General features: G+C 30.9%; 1 protein-coding gene across 1 annotated transcript; it reads left to right on the top strand.

The window, feature by feature from the left end:
- The first annotated feature begins 4,369 nt into the window (after positions 1–4,369).
- On the top strand, positions 4,370–5,252 carry LOC107909696 (cyclin-dependent protein kinase inhibitor SMR6). The gene has a single exon (XM_016837323.2). The coding sequence runs from the start codon at positions 4,701–4,703 to the stop codon at positions 5,025–5,027; it is 327 nt and encodes a 108-aa protein (XP_016692812.2). The 5' UTR covers positions 4,370–4,700; the 3' UTR covers positions 5,028–5,252.
- Positions 5,253–15,571: the final 10,319 nt, after the last annotated feature.

The raw sequence follows: 15,571 nt of genomic DNA, 5'->3' as shown, positions 1-15,571 counted from the left end.
ATGATGAAAATATGACAATCTTAATTCGATGATGAAATAAAAAGCCCACAAAAGTAGAGTGAAATACCTATAATCGATGATGAAAATATGAAAATATTGATTCAAATACAACAAATAGTTGGGTAATCGAAAGGGACGACTAATCGATGATGAAACAAGGTTTTTTTTCTAGTGAGATGGTGAAGAATTTCTTAGTTGGGTATGGGTGGGTAATCCAAAGGGTTTCATTTTTCTTATTTTAATAAATGATGTGTTTAATTTTTTTTCAAGGGGTCGGGTCAAAAAAAGGAAACATGGGTCAAAGGTGGTCTTGTGATTGCGGCACGTGGTGGTGCGTGAGTGGCCAACACTACCACATCAACAACATGTTAGCGGCGTTAGGCTTAGGTACCAAACTGGTGGGTGGAAAAAAGTTTGAGTACCAATCTGGGACAAAAAAAACTAGAGGTACCAATCTGGGAGAATTGGATAAGTTCAGGTACTAATTTTATATTTAACTCTTTTTTTAATTTATATTTGATACTATAGTATTTAAATTATTTTTTAATAAATTAATGTTTTATTATTAAAAATAATTTATTGATATTTATTTTTAAAATTTTTTAATAAGATAATCTTATAATTTAATACAAACATTAAATAGATATCAAAACCAATAATGTAAAAATATATTATACATATTAAATTATAACCTATCTATAATATGAGTGAATTTTGAATAACAATTAAATTTAAATGATTTCCCATAAATTTTAACTTTTTTAAAATTTTTTATAAATTTGGATAACTGGTTATTCATGTGCATTTAAACCCGAACAAACATTCAATTAGAAACATACTTTTTAACTATTGTTAATTTTTTACCTAATTTTAATAATTTTAATAATTTCTTATAACTAATTTTTAAATAAATTTTCATAATTTTTAAATATTTTTTTAGTAATTATCTAAAGAACCACGTCTAAGATAAATTTGGATAACTAATTGTTTATGTTTAACTTGGACGAGTTATTTTAAATGATTTTTAAAAAAATATTTATTTTAAGAAATTATTTAATTTTTAAAACATTGTTCAGTGTTAGAAAATTTTGGAAAAATATTTTAAACTTCTTAATCTTTAAAATGTCACATTAGCATTAGCATATGGTCCACATGGCATGCCACGTGTCACTATTTGGTTGAACTGTTAATCACATTAGCAAAAATGTCACGGTCGTGGACAACTAATGTTAGTCAAGGGTTTCATTGTAGTAGTAAAGCTAAGGAGGCTAGCAGGAACCTCAGTCATTCCTAAAATAAAAAAAAAAATTCATTTAAACTCTCTTTTAATTTATAAAATTTTAAATTAATGATAATAAATTACATTATAACTCCCAAAATAATAAAATTATAAAAATAATAATAACTTATAATTTAATTTCGCTCACAAAATTTTATTTCTAACTTCCTATAAGATTTTACTTATTGTTGCTATAAAGGTTGAACTGAGTCAAAATATTTTATAATTGATTTTATAATTCTTTTTATTGTGGACTTCTTTTATCATTAACTTTTAATTGGCTTATTTTATTCGGTTGGGCTTGTACGTTTTTTTTAAGTGAAACCCTAGTTGTTTTAAAAGCATGTAACCACCTTTTTGTAAAGTCAACTTCAAACTTATTTCCAAAAGTAAAACTTTATTAAAAGATTAACAACAATATTCAACTAATGTGATATATATTTTTTATTTTCAAATTCCTTATGATACCTCAAATTGAACTTGAAACCAGAATTTTATTTTTCCTTGAAACTTTCCTTATGATACCTCAAATTCCTTAGCATTCGATTGAATCAAGGTTTGTTTTCAGTCTTCTTACTTCGATTGTGTACTAAAACCAGTGATAAGCGTGAATGAATGCATGCATGACTCTTCATACTCCTTGGTACCACTGCTGACTGCTGACATGATCTTACCATGATTTTATTTTATTTTTTAACATTTCTTTTTTGTCAGAAGGGATACATTTTGACCTTAAAAACTACAGTTTTGCCAAAATCACAGATGACTACCTCCATTAAAACCATCCTTTAAGAGCCCTCCATCTTTGTCAATCAGGTCATACTAGTTGACTTTTTATTGCATTCTCTTTTTGTCATTTGGATTTGATTCTTCTATCACATTAAGTCAGCGTTGCTATTTCCTTTTTATATACAGTTTTAAGGATTTTATTAATTTGTACTATAAATAAATTTAAACAAAAAATTTTAATTCTAATCACCTCATTCATCTACTAATATGAGGGGAATTAGTTACTCCATGAGAAATTTTCAAAATGTCGTTTTTAGAGACTGATTCGACCCCTCAATAATGGAAGATTGTCCTTCAGGAAGGGATTTTGGAAAGAGCAATGTACGGTTTATGAAGGAAGCGTCTCGATATGTGGACGTATAACCACCCACTAAGAGACAACATGAGTGTCTCACTCTTGGTAAGATTTGAACCCTTAACCTATGATATATAGGTCACGTGTTGGGGTATACAACACCACTTTGGAACGAATGACCTAGATGGCATAGGTCAGGGGTTCAAACCCCACCAAAAGCGAGACACTCACATTGTTTCTTGATAGATGGCCATACGTCTACGTATGATCAAGACACCCTTTTACGAATTCTACATACTCTCCGCAAAAAGAAACAAATCTCTCTCAAATGACAATATATTTCATTATTGAGAGATCGAGTGCCTATCTCCCTCGAATATAACAAAGAGAAAATTATCAAACAATCATAAGAAAACTAGAAATCAAACAAGGAAAATTTTGAAAAAAAAGAAGATAAAAGATAATAATATATAAGAATAAAATAAAACAGGGAAACCATCAGGTGATCTCATCGCCCCACATATGATCTAGCGCCGCAAAATTTGGCGCCAAAATCCAAGTCAATCCGTAATCCCCAAATTTTTTTTGGTAGATTAATCCCCAATTTTGTTAATATTACTGTATCTTTTCTTCAAAGGCTGCCCGCGGTCAGCTATTTTCACGGGCAACTCATAAAAGTAGTTGTTTTGCCGTTAGCTAATTTAAGTTAACTAATGAGATCTTGTTATTTACCACTATACCCAAACCACTAAATTATAAATAAATTCATGTTTTGGTTACTTAACTTTAAAAAATTAAAAAATTATTATTTAATTATTCAAAAATTTTCATTTAAGTCATTGATATATTTAAAATTTTTTATTTAAATTACTGGGTTCTTAAGTTTTTATTTTAAGTTTAGCTAGCGAGTTTCAAGTGGCTTTTCGACGATCAGTAAGATAGGTTGAAAAATATACCTTAGATTCAAGTTGATGTGATAGTCAATGTCAAAGATCAGATAAGAAATTTGTTTGGATTTTTGTTCACATATTCATGACGTTCAAAATTATTTCATGAAAAAAATGAAACTGTAAGAGAGAAGGGGAAAATAAGCTTTCGATTGGTGTAGATGGTGCAAATGGAGAAAGCCATGCAACATCAATTTTAAAAGCTAAATGACTTAAATAGAAACTTTCGAATAATTAAATAAACATTTTTTAATTTTTTAAAGTTAAATAACTAAAACATAAACTTAATATTAATGACTTTTGATTTAATTTACCTTATTTGTTATTATTGATTAACGTCGAGGCCTAAGTATTTAATCAGTTATATTTAGGTTTTATCATATTTAGGAAAATAAGCTTTCGATTGGTGTAGATGGTGCAAATGGAGAAAGCCATGCAACATCAATTTTAAAAGCTAAATGACTTAAATAGAAACTTTCGAATAATTAAATAAACATTTTTTAATTTTTTAAAGTTAAATAACTAAAACATAAACTTAATATTAATGACTTTTGATTTAATTTACCTTATTTGTTATTATTGATTAACGTCGAGGCCTAAGTATTTAATCAGTTATATTTAGGTTTTATCATATGCCTATGCTATAAATGAGTTTGATTTATTTTTTTAAAAATTTTTAAAATATAAAATATTTTTATTCACTCATATCATAAATAAGATAAAATCTAGCATTATATATTATATTATTATAAAAATCTCTTACCATTCCAGTAATAATTGATATATTTTTATAAATATAATTTTTAATATAAAATATTTTCATTCACTCACAAGATAAAATTTAATATTATATATTATATTAATTTAATATTAAATTTATTTGTGGTTATTCAAATATATACTTATATTTATGCTATAGTAAAAATTTAATATGAGTGTTTAGTTTTAGGTATGGCTTTGCTCATGTCATGTCACGAGTTTCCTCGGGTTCTCTTTTTATCTCTCTCTCTCTCTCCCTGATTGGTATAAACACAACATTCAACGTTGCCCCCTCGTTTCCCCTATTACTTCCTCCTTGCAATTTACTGCCATTAATTTCTACTATTATTTTTGTTTATTTAAAGCCCTTTTCATTTAGCTGCACAACATTTCAATTTCTCTCATCTTCTTCCTCCCCTTCTTCTCTTTCTTCCATTTCCATTCCATAACTTTCCTTCTGCTTTTCTATTGATTCTCTCCGCAAAAAGAGAAAAAAAAGAAAAAAGAAAAGCCTAATCTTTATTCTTTCTTCTTTATTCGCTTACTTATTCCTTCCCAGTTAAAGCTACACTATTTATAGTTGAAACTTGAAACTTGGATTTGGGGTTTGTCTTTTTATCCAATCCAAGATATGGGGATTTCAGGGAAGCCTCAAGTGGATGGAGGGTTAGAATCCGAAGGCAAAAAATGGGTCATTGCTGGGATCTCTTTACGAGCTCCTTTGAAGTCTATTTACACACATCCAGTGGATGATCAGAGAGATAAAGATAGCACTGATGACAAAGAAGACGAATCCTGTTCAACCACTCCCACGGGACAAGAAGCTAGGATTCCAACCTTACTCACATGTCCACCTGCTCCAGTCAAGCGTAAACCTACTTTGAAGTGTAATTATGGAAATGTTAGAGAGTTCTTTACTCCACCAGATTTGGAGAGTGTCTTCATACGCCATGTTTAAACACCTAACTCAAACTCTCACCAAACCAAGCTTGGACCAATTGGCATAAAAGCTTCATAGCTTTTGCATCTCTACCTCTATTGTCATCTGTTTATCATTTTTTTTGTACTCTCACTCTTACTTTTTTTTTCTAATTTAGGGTATTTTAATTGTAGTGATCACTAGAAGTTCACGTACAGAGGGAATCCATAAATAAATAACAAGTGGAAATTTAACTTCTTTTGAGTTCGTTCTTAGGTTTCCTTTTTTACCTTTTAAGTTTCTATATCTGTAGTAAGTAATTATTTCCTCTAGCTTCTTGTGTTAATTATCTATAATAGAGAAAAAGCATCCAGTTTTCAGTTAAGAAATGGTGAGCATTTGGGTTTAATTTTCTTCCAGTTTATATGATCTCTTTCTGCTGTTATTAATGTTATAGCTTCTGCTTTGTACTCTCTTTTTGTTTGAAAGTTGAAACTGTATACGAATCATGTTCATGTGGGGAGACACATCCAAGTCAACATCTAAGCAAAGTTAGAACTTATTCCAAAAGTTGGTAAAAAAAAAAGGTTAGAGACTCACCCTAAAAAAAGTGACATATCCATCCTGTTCATGAGATCATCTTTGTAATAAATTCGAACTTTAATTTCAACATTTGCAATCGTCACCACTTTGTAATGGTAAATCCCTTTTCAAATGGCAAGGAAGATGCTGCACGGATGCTTCACACAGCAGGTGATTGACTGAGACAAATCTCCTACAAAAGTTTAGCCCAAAGACCCACCGGAGAGAGGGGGGGCCGGTCTCTGCCATAATCCCATCTTTAAGACTTAGAGCTTAGCTTTTGAGTGCCCCACCAAACATGACCGATGACCCCCCACCCACCTCGGACTCTTATGATAGTGGGAAGGTTCTTTGTAATGCTTTTCACCTTTTTGTGATAACTCAATCTCCCCCTAGAAAAAGGACAAAGAACATGTGGGAAGACTTGGATTAGAATCCTATGCAGGGTTTGAATGGACCTTATTTAACTCTTTGAACCCCTCAAGTTCTGCCCACCAATAATTGACAATGTCACTTGCATTTGCATATGCATCTCTATTTCTAAAAGTAACTTTAGACTACTAATTATTCAAATATTATTTTTTGAATTAGGATAATGGGGCTGGAATGTTTATTATCAAAAACAAAGTTAAGCCATTTGTTTAAAACTGAAGAATGTGCAGGCGTAGTTAAAAAAATGACAAGGGGGTCTTAACCTAATTTGGGCTTCATTTTTATAAACTTTAAACAAAGCTTTATCGGGATCAGAGCTCTGAGATTGAAGCAATCATGTTTGAACACGTTTAACAAAGAGTACGAATCTCCTGGTGTTGGCCACTAGAGGCATCATTTTAGATTAGTTTGTTATTCATTAAAATTAAACTAACCCAATAGGCCAATACTTAGTGGTATTGTTGGAGACCCACATGGGAGTATGGGTGGCTAATTTGTCATTGAGTGTTAAAAGAAAAAAACTTTTTTAAGTAATACATTCTTCTTGAGCCTGTTTTTCACCTGTACCATGGGAGGAGACAAGGGAACAATGGGGTAAATCATGCAAGAATATGCTGAGAATTAAGAGAGTCAAAATGAATTAATTACTATATGAGCTAAATAATTAACACTACATCAATTGTAAATAAAGGAGCATCAATAATGATGGATCCTTGTGATGATCAGCCTTGAACCTGGCATATGCCCCCTAGTTAGAGCTATACAGTCGGGTACTGAAATCTGAGTGTAAATCTCTACTACTGCCATTATATATACATCACGTGATATCCACCAGAACATAATGCAAAAATCATATCCCAATTCAATTCCTTTGCCACTTGAAATTGTAACACAGATTTACACAAAGCCGTTTCCAAACCCTCTATAAATACTGAAAAAGCCTTAAAATACTGTTGGAGAGCGCTAGCAAAAACCTGCTCTGTTTTTTTTTTATTTAAATGACGACACTTTTAGAAAGATGTGGTTTGAATGGCTGGTTGTCAGAAAGGGGTTTGGGTCTGAATTTGGCTAAAATTGAATGGAAGAGCTTATAACTATGTCGTTTTCTCATGGCAAAACCAATGTGATTTGTTCGAGTTAGGGGGACCTGTCGTCCCTACCTACTCATCCCGGCATATTTTTGAAATTATCGACATTTTTAAAAAATTCTTTATACATATTTATAATTTAATTCCATTTTTAATAAAATATTCATACAAATATATTGTATTAAAATTTAATTATAAAAAATAAAAATGATCAAGATAAATTTTTTTTAAATGCATTGAAAATATAGAATCTTATATCAACTAATATAGATTGGATCAAAACAATTAAATTTGGATGAGACACAAAATTACACAAACTTGATACAATAGTGAGAAGCATAGGGGCATGAGCAAAGGTGCAATAAGTAGGAGAGTGGGATGAAATAATTGGAAAAGAGTACAAGGTACGTAGCAAATAAAGAACAATAACAACATATTAGGTTGAGTCAAGTGAAGTGTGGGGACGTGTCTGTGATCAACAATGACCCAAAAAATCTTGCGGGATGTTTACGTTGCCAAAACATCATGTGGGGGACACTTCAGACTTACACCTAATCTTTTTAACACCATGTTAATAATAAATTTATTTAACATAAATTATCTTTTTTATATAATATTTAAATCCAAAATGTGATATAAAATAATATAAATTTACGAGCTGTGGGTATGACAGCATAGCCAAAGCCAGTCCCGGCAATTTTGACCAGTGAAGAAGATCGTGTGTGGTGAAAGGTTATAGGCTTTGAATTGAATGGAACTTATTGACTGATCATGGGATAATCATTATCAACTATTAACCTTGGCTTGAATTAGAAATGATGGAAGAACATCAATTTATATAGAAAATTATTATACTTTTTTAATTTCAATAGAATGACTAACAATGATTAATCATGAAAAGGAAAAATGCACCAAACTTCTTTATTTTTGCTTTCTTGTCAATTGTCTATTTGACTTTGACACCATTCATTCAAGGTGGAAGGTTTCTTCGAAATTTATAAGTGTTTGCTTAAAATATTAATTTAGACAAAAATATTGAATTTCACTATTCTAAGACTAAATCTGGTATGATGTAATTTGTTTTCAAGTTTTTAATATATTATTATTTATTTTATATATTATGTAGTTTATATCATAAGAAACATTAAATGTGCTATACTATAATACTTATATTATAAATTATATTTTAAAAATAAAAAATAATATGGGTGAGTTTAAATGGGTTTGGCTTAGTCAACTACAAATATGGGTGGACTTGGGTAAAATTTGAGGCTCATATTCAAGTTGGGTCGAGCTTGGGCACCTATGCATGATATTGCTACAATGCATAGACTTAGGCCATACTTGATCTGTAACATTCCGCCCGGCGAAGCCCTAGTGTTTAAGCATTGTTTATAGAGGTAAAGTATGTAGAGTAAGTTTTGAGTAAGGTAATAAATCTGGTTAAGTATATGAAATCCATGGATGCGCCATCGAGCGAAGTCTCTGTTAGTTGAGCTTGGTGGTTTGACGGACTCTCCTGTAGAGTATACGCCACCCCAACGGTTAGACGAATATGTTGAATCTTTAAAGTTAAGATCTAAGAGTTAAGTCCTTAGTGTTAAGTCCTCAGTTTGGAGGAACTGTCTATTATATTATTATATTATTATTTTGATTGAACGATTTAGGTAGCTTGATGAGAACCAGTTAAAATGGGACAAGTTACTGTAGATATCAGGACACACATTTAACATGATAGAGAAATTTCTTAGTCACAAGTACCAAAGGAAGGGTAGTGGGGTAATTTAATGTACCCACTAGGTTTACCTTCCATGTATTTCTGTATAAAGCTAGCCTAGACTTTTTGAGCAAGTTTATGATTTCTATGGCCACCATATTATCTTCCCAAAACTTTCTTTGCATTTTTCTCTCGGAAACCCAAGACCTAATACTTGCTCGAAGATTTGGGTCAGTTGTACTCAGCCAGCTCCATCGTTGTTAGCACCTGGTAAAAATCAATGAAACTCAAGTTCTTCCATGGTTGCTTACAAGGCCTTAGGGTTTCATGTTTTAGGGTTAGTTTAAAGTGTAAGGAAGGAAACTTCCAAATTCTAGGTTTCCTGTTAATGTTCTTGTAACTTGTATAGTTTTCTGTTAAAATGATCTAAAAAGGTTAACTTTTAATATATAGCTCAAGATACCCTTGAAGGCTCTCGAGATAAGGGCAAATGTCCTACTGTGTAACCTAGTTGCACTTTTCTAGTGAGTTCCTTCTTACTCTATATGTGTGTATACTTTCATTTGTATATGGTCTGAGGTACGTATACCTAGTGAAAATAAAATGTTTGTGCAAGTGAGACAGAAGACGTTGTCAATAGTTTGTTTTGGTATGTCTGTGTGAAAGAAGTAAGGGTCTTTCTTTGTGTTAAGTCATTAACCCTCCCCTTTTTGCTTTTGAAATGAACCATATGGTCTGAAAAGAAAAAGAAAATGAATTCATGGAGATTTCTTCAATGAAATGAGCATTGAAATAGCAGATCGTGATACATGAAAATGGTTGTGTAGTAGGGCAAGTATTATTACAAACCAGATTGGTGAGGCATGATAAAGGAAAAAGAAATGAGTGAATGATATTGTCGAAACCATTTTATTTGAAAAAAAAGAGTTGACTTTGGTTTTGAAAACAAAAAGTGAGAGTCGCCACCAATTTTTTTGAGGTGTGATCAGATCACCTAGTAATTTGGTCATTTTAATAAAATATTTTAATTTACTAAAACAACGATTTTGGTCTACGGAATCAAAAAGAAAAACGGGTTCGGGAATTGGTTACATACGAGGAAGGATTAGCACCCTCGAAACGCCCAAAATTGGTACCTAATTGATTAATTATCATCTTAATGTCAAAAATTGAAAAGATTTTAAAAGAAATTTTAAAATACGATCCCTTTCTATGAATGTTAATTTTAAAAATGCTTAAATTAAATTGAAACGAGCATCAAAGGCCCTCTTGTCCCGATATAACAAAATGTCACATCCCGTAAGTTAGAATGCGACGTTTGAATTTTCGGGAATAAGTTTGCCTTTAATTTTTATCGAAAGCTTAGGTGTTTTAAAATCTAAAAGGATATTTGGCTATTTAGGTTTAACAAGAAAATTGAAACTTCGTAAGTTAGGGTACGATTTCTTGAATTCTCGAAATGCGAAATATTGCCTTATTTTGAAGATTTTCCTTTTGAATAATAACGAGCATGACACTTAACGATGAGCATTATTTTATTGGGGATAAAATAAAACAGTTTAGTATGGATATATATTAAAATAAAATTTAAACGCGCCTTTTGAAGTGATGAAATGAGATGGGATGATAATATGGAGGATGGAATAACAATTTATGAATAAACATTACAATAATAAATGACAATAATATGAAATCACGAACAAACAAATTATAGTACACATGATGGCAGTAATCACACAATGTACATTATTTAAATATCAACATTTATAATCAAAGAAAAAAATGAAATAAATACTACAAAACAATTTAAGATAAATAATAAGACAATTTCAAATGAATAATATATAGAAAAACAAGTTTAAAATAGATACTATAAGAAGCAATTTAAAATAAATAGTATAAAACAATTTAAAATCATTAATATACAAAACAATAAAATAATATATAGAGCAACTTAAAATAAATAATTTATAAACAATTTAAAATGACCTATAAAAGTTTAAGATAAATAATATGTGAAAAATAAATTTAAAATAATTCAATATAAGTAATATATAAAATCTTAAAATAAATAATGATAAAAAGTTTATAATAAAATGAAAAAAATTTAAAATAGTTTGGTTTAAAATAAATAACGTATGAAAATATTTAAAATAAATAATATGTAAAACAGTTTAAAATAACTAATGCAAAAAGACTTAAAATAAAAATATAAAATAACTTAAAATGATATATAATAAAACAATTTGAAATGAATATTATAAAGCAATTTTCTATAAATAATACATAAAATAGTTTAAAAGAACTAATATGTAAAAAGACCTAAAATAAATATATATATATAAAACAATTTAAAAATGAATACTTAAAATAGATAATAATAATAATAATAATAATAATAAAACAGTTTTCTTTTTTTTTTAATTAATTAAGCAAGCTAAGGACTAGATTAAAATCGAATTCAAATTCAGGGTCAAATTTATAAAACTAAAAGAGTAAACAGAAGGACTAAATTAGAATAAATCAGAAATACGAAAGGACGACAGGCATAAATAGCCTATTCTTTAGAAAACATGCAGATCTCCTCCCTGGCGGGTCAGGTCGCGGGTTCCTTCCCAAAATGACGTCATTTTGAGGCGTGTGGGGAGGGGAGTGAAACTACGTCGTTTCAATGGTTGTATTTAAACCCAATTTTTTTAAAAAAAATTCATTTTCAGCCTTCTCCTTTAGAAAAAAAATCTGAAATCCTCCCAAACTCTCTCAACCCCTAAACCAAACGACGCTCCGGTGAACCGTCGCCACCGGCCACCTACGACGGCGTCGCTCTCCATGGTGGCCGAAAAATGCCGAAATGTCTCCTTGTTACCCCTCTTTTAAAACTCAAACTTAAGTCTAAGGGTGAAAACCCTAAAAAAAGGGGAGAAAAGGCTCAATCCATGTCCCTTTGACTTCTCGTGTGCCTACTTCGAAGCATGAACAAAAACCCGAAGGGGTTTCCAAGACTTTCACGATGGAGGAAATCTCCGGTGACGATGATGCACGAAGGAAGCGGGAAAGTTTGCCCCTTTTTTATTCTTCTTACTTTTTCTTTTTTTATTAAAGATTTGTAAAAAAGAAAAAGAAACAAGAAGACCGAAAACAAGAAAAAAAATACCCTTTTAAACTTCTGTTCTATTTTCTTTTGATTCTCAATTGTGGGTAAAAAAATTACAGAGGAATTGATATGGCTCTTATAGTCGAAATTACAACACTTTGCTTTTGTCTTTTTGTTTTTTGCCATTTTTTTCTTCTATTTGTCGTCTTTTGCTTGCGTGTTGCAGGTGGTTGTCAGAGACTAATGGTGGTGGCGTACGTGCGGCGCTGGTCAAGGGCAGAGGCATGCCTAGCATGCGGCGACAGAAGAGGATAGGCTGGGGCTAGAGTTTTCTACTCTATTTAAAATTTTGGGCCAGCTGGGCCTTTAGGGTTTTCTAATTATTGGGCTATTTGGGCTTGTATTTTTGGGTTTTATTTTGGGTTAGGGGTTTGGGTCATTGTTGTTTTTGTTTTTATATTGGCCTTGTACTGGACATTTGGACTTTATTATTTATTTGGGTTTTATTTCATAAATCGGGCTAGGCAAAATTGGCCCATTACAGATATGACTCTGAGTATGGGCTAAGGTTTTTGGCTAACATGAAGAAGGTTGTCTTTATAACTGCATGGGTGTAGAGTACACGCCAAGTGAATAGTGCCTAGAGTATTGTCTATATGTGTTAGGTATTTACCAACTGGCGAATTGTGTGATTGTGTTGGGATGGAAGGTCTTACTTGAATTGTATATGATTATTGAATTGTTTACCTTTGAAACTCACTAATTTCTTCGTACTTACTTAGTTACCTTTCCTTATTAGGCTTGTTGACAAAGTAAATATGTAACGACTTGAAAGTCAAGGGTGTCGAAAAACATACTTTCGAGACTCCATTTTCATGAATCGGACTTATAATTTTTATTTATTTATTTTATTATTAAATATTTTAGAGTTACCTTAGAAATGAATTGAATGATAGACATATAATTTAAATTAGTTAATATTCAATTAAAATACGGGGACCAAATCAAGTATGTGACAAAAAAAAATTTAATGTATATTAAATTGCATGGTGAAAATAGGGTAAAGGACTCATTAAATAAATAGACCAATTTGATAAATTATTGATAGTGGAAAAGTATGAGTATCATCATTTATAAAACAAAGGAAAATGTTAATAAAGGGATATTAAATAAAATAAAGCAAAGAATGTTGGTGGGGAAAGGGATGTTTTCTTCTTTCTTTATTGCTGTCGAAAACCATCGAAGCTTAGGAAAAAGCTTTGTTATTTTTGTTACTAACCTTGAATGCATATAAGTATTTCTCAAAGGGATTTTCATTTTGATTATATTTTTGAGTTGGGAATAGATTAATTTAGCTATTCAATATGCTAAAATGTAAAAATTTTGGAAGTAGTGGATAATGCCATAAATGAAGTTTAAGTTTTCTTTGGATTTAATGGTGAACTTTTATGCATAGATTCTTTATGGAAAAATTGTTAAGGAAAATTTCATAATTTGTAAGTTAGTGATGTACTGAATATTTAGATTGAGCTTGATGTTGTTGGGAGAATTTTTGGCATGCAAGGGTTGTTTTATTTGTATGTTTGTTTACTGGAAAAAAATAATTAAATGAAGAAAGGATGTTAACTTCAATTGTCATTTTGGTGTAGTTGTATGATGAGTTTAAATGGAATTGACTGTTAGGGATGTAGCTACTGTTAAATTCCAAATGGCATGGTATTAAGTGATAATTTCAAGAGTATAAGGATCGCTTGGGAATTATATAGATATGTTTATAAATATATTCGGGGAGATGAGGAAATTATTATAAACATTGAATGGACTAGTTATATTTTGTGGCATTGTTAAGAGTTTTGGATGTACCATGAATGATGCTTGAATGTTTTTGTTGTTAGTAGAAGAGTTTATAAGTTGAATGATGTGCTTTAGATTGGAAGGCCGCGTGATTTGGTTGGTTTGTGGCTAAAGATTTAATTGTGGTAATTATGAAATTTATGGGTCGTTATTAAATATTTGGTTATTTAAGGACAACTTAAAATCAGTAGGAATTTAGCACAAATTCTTTTAGCTCAAATTCTATATGTTGATAAGGTTAAGGAATTTAGATTAAATTGTATAAATGCCATAACTTGGGTTATTTTTGCAAAATGATATTAAATGTGAATTATGTTATTTTTTTCTAATGTTTTAAGATAATCAATTAAATTAATTAAGTTATATCATTATATCTAGAGCAAGAAACGCGCAGTTCTGTTGTTAAATACAGGAAGGGAAAAGTGGTTGAGTAGACGTCGTTGAATACCGGTTGGCACTGCACGAGTAAGTTCGTGGACTCGAACTTAATCTTCTAATTGTTATTTAAATTAATTAATGCTAAATTAGCTCTTGATATAAAATGTATGTATGTTATCGAATTAATGTTAAGGAAAATGAATGAGGAATTTGTGGAAGTAAATAATTGTCCAATCGTCGATATATTCGACTAGAGCTAGGCTCACTATGGATTTTGTCGATATATTCGACTAGCGCTGGGCGCAATCTTTGTCATCTTGTCTGACTAGTGCTGGGCACACAATCCTCAGTTTATCCGACTAGCGCTGGGCGCAAACAACGTTGGTTCATCCAACTAGAGCTGGACTCACAATCATTATCGTCAGTATATCCGACTAGCATTGGCTGCGAATATTGTTGGTTTATCCAACTAGAGTTGGACTCACATTCAATACTGTAGGTTAATCCGACTAGCACTGGGCGCAATCTCTTTTGCGGTTTACCGCTAGGCATCGAGTGCCACAACACTAATAGATCTTGCGATAAGGTTACTTGAATTATCGAAAAAACTGAAATCTTATTCAGTTAAGTTATAATTTCATATTAATATTGATTGTTCTTGTGTTTAGCTAATAAATGGAACCTATTAATGGTAAATTGATTTACATGTTGCAGGTTAGATAAATAGTAGAATCGGACTCGGCATCCCTCAAGAATCCCATACTTAATGTTGGTGACGTTTTCTTTTATGTTTTTTTGGCATGTACCTAGGATTGCAAATTTAATGATAGCATCCCTTTTGTTTAGTAAGTTCTACGGAATATGAATATTAAGTTTAAATAATTGTAAATAAATGTTTAAAGTTTTATGCAATACTTGAAAGTAATGTTTGCTTAAATGATTTGGTCATTTTGGTGATTTATCTAGGTTGTTTAATTGCTAGATAAAGTAAAGCTATTCTTTGTGTCACTTGGGTTATGAATTGAATAGGAATGATATATGTAGGTTGTGCATTTAGAAAATTCAATGGTTTGTATATTTGAGTTGATTGAAATACCTATAGATGGTATATTGGTTGTTGATGATTTAATATATGCCTATGATTATTCATGAATTGTTTGTAAAATGTTTCGATTAGTCGGTAATACTCTGTAACCCTACTTTAAGTACGAATACAGGTTTGGGGTGTTACAAAAGGAACCTCCAAAGACTACGCCAAAGGATAAATCATCACCGTTAGATTTCTATGTACTTTCTATTATGTATGACATGGGGGTGTTGTCATGACGATGTCTTTTTTTTCTTTTTTTAAGAATGAACTTCGTATATTTGAGCTTATGCTTTTGAAACTGTAGATTCGATGAAAATTTAGTAAAGTTATTATATTTTATATAAAGCC

The sequence above is a fragment of the Gossypium hirsutum genome, chromosome A03, assembly GCF_007990345.1.
Source record: "Gossypium hirsutum isolate 1008001.06 chromosome A03, Gossypium_hirsutum_v2.1, whole genome shotgun sequence".
In the NCBI taxonomy this organism is placed as follows: Eukaryota; Viridiplantae; Streptophyta; class Magnoliopsida; order Malvales; family Malvaceae; genus Gossypium; species Gossypium hirsutum.
Note: the sequence above shows the minus strand (reverse complement) of the source record. Positions and strands in the feature narration are given on the sequence as shown.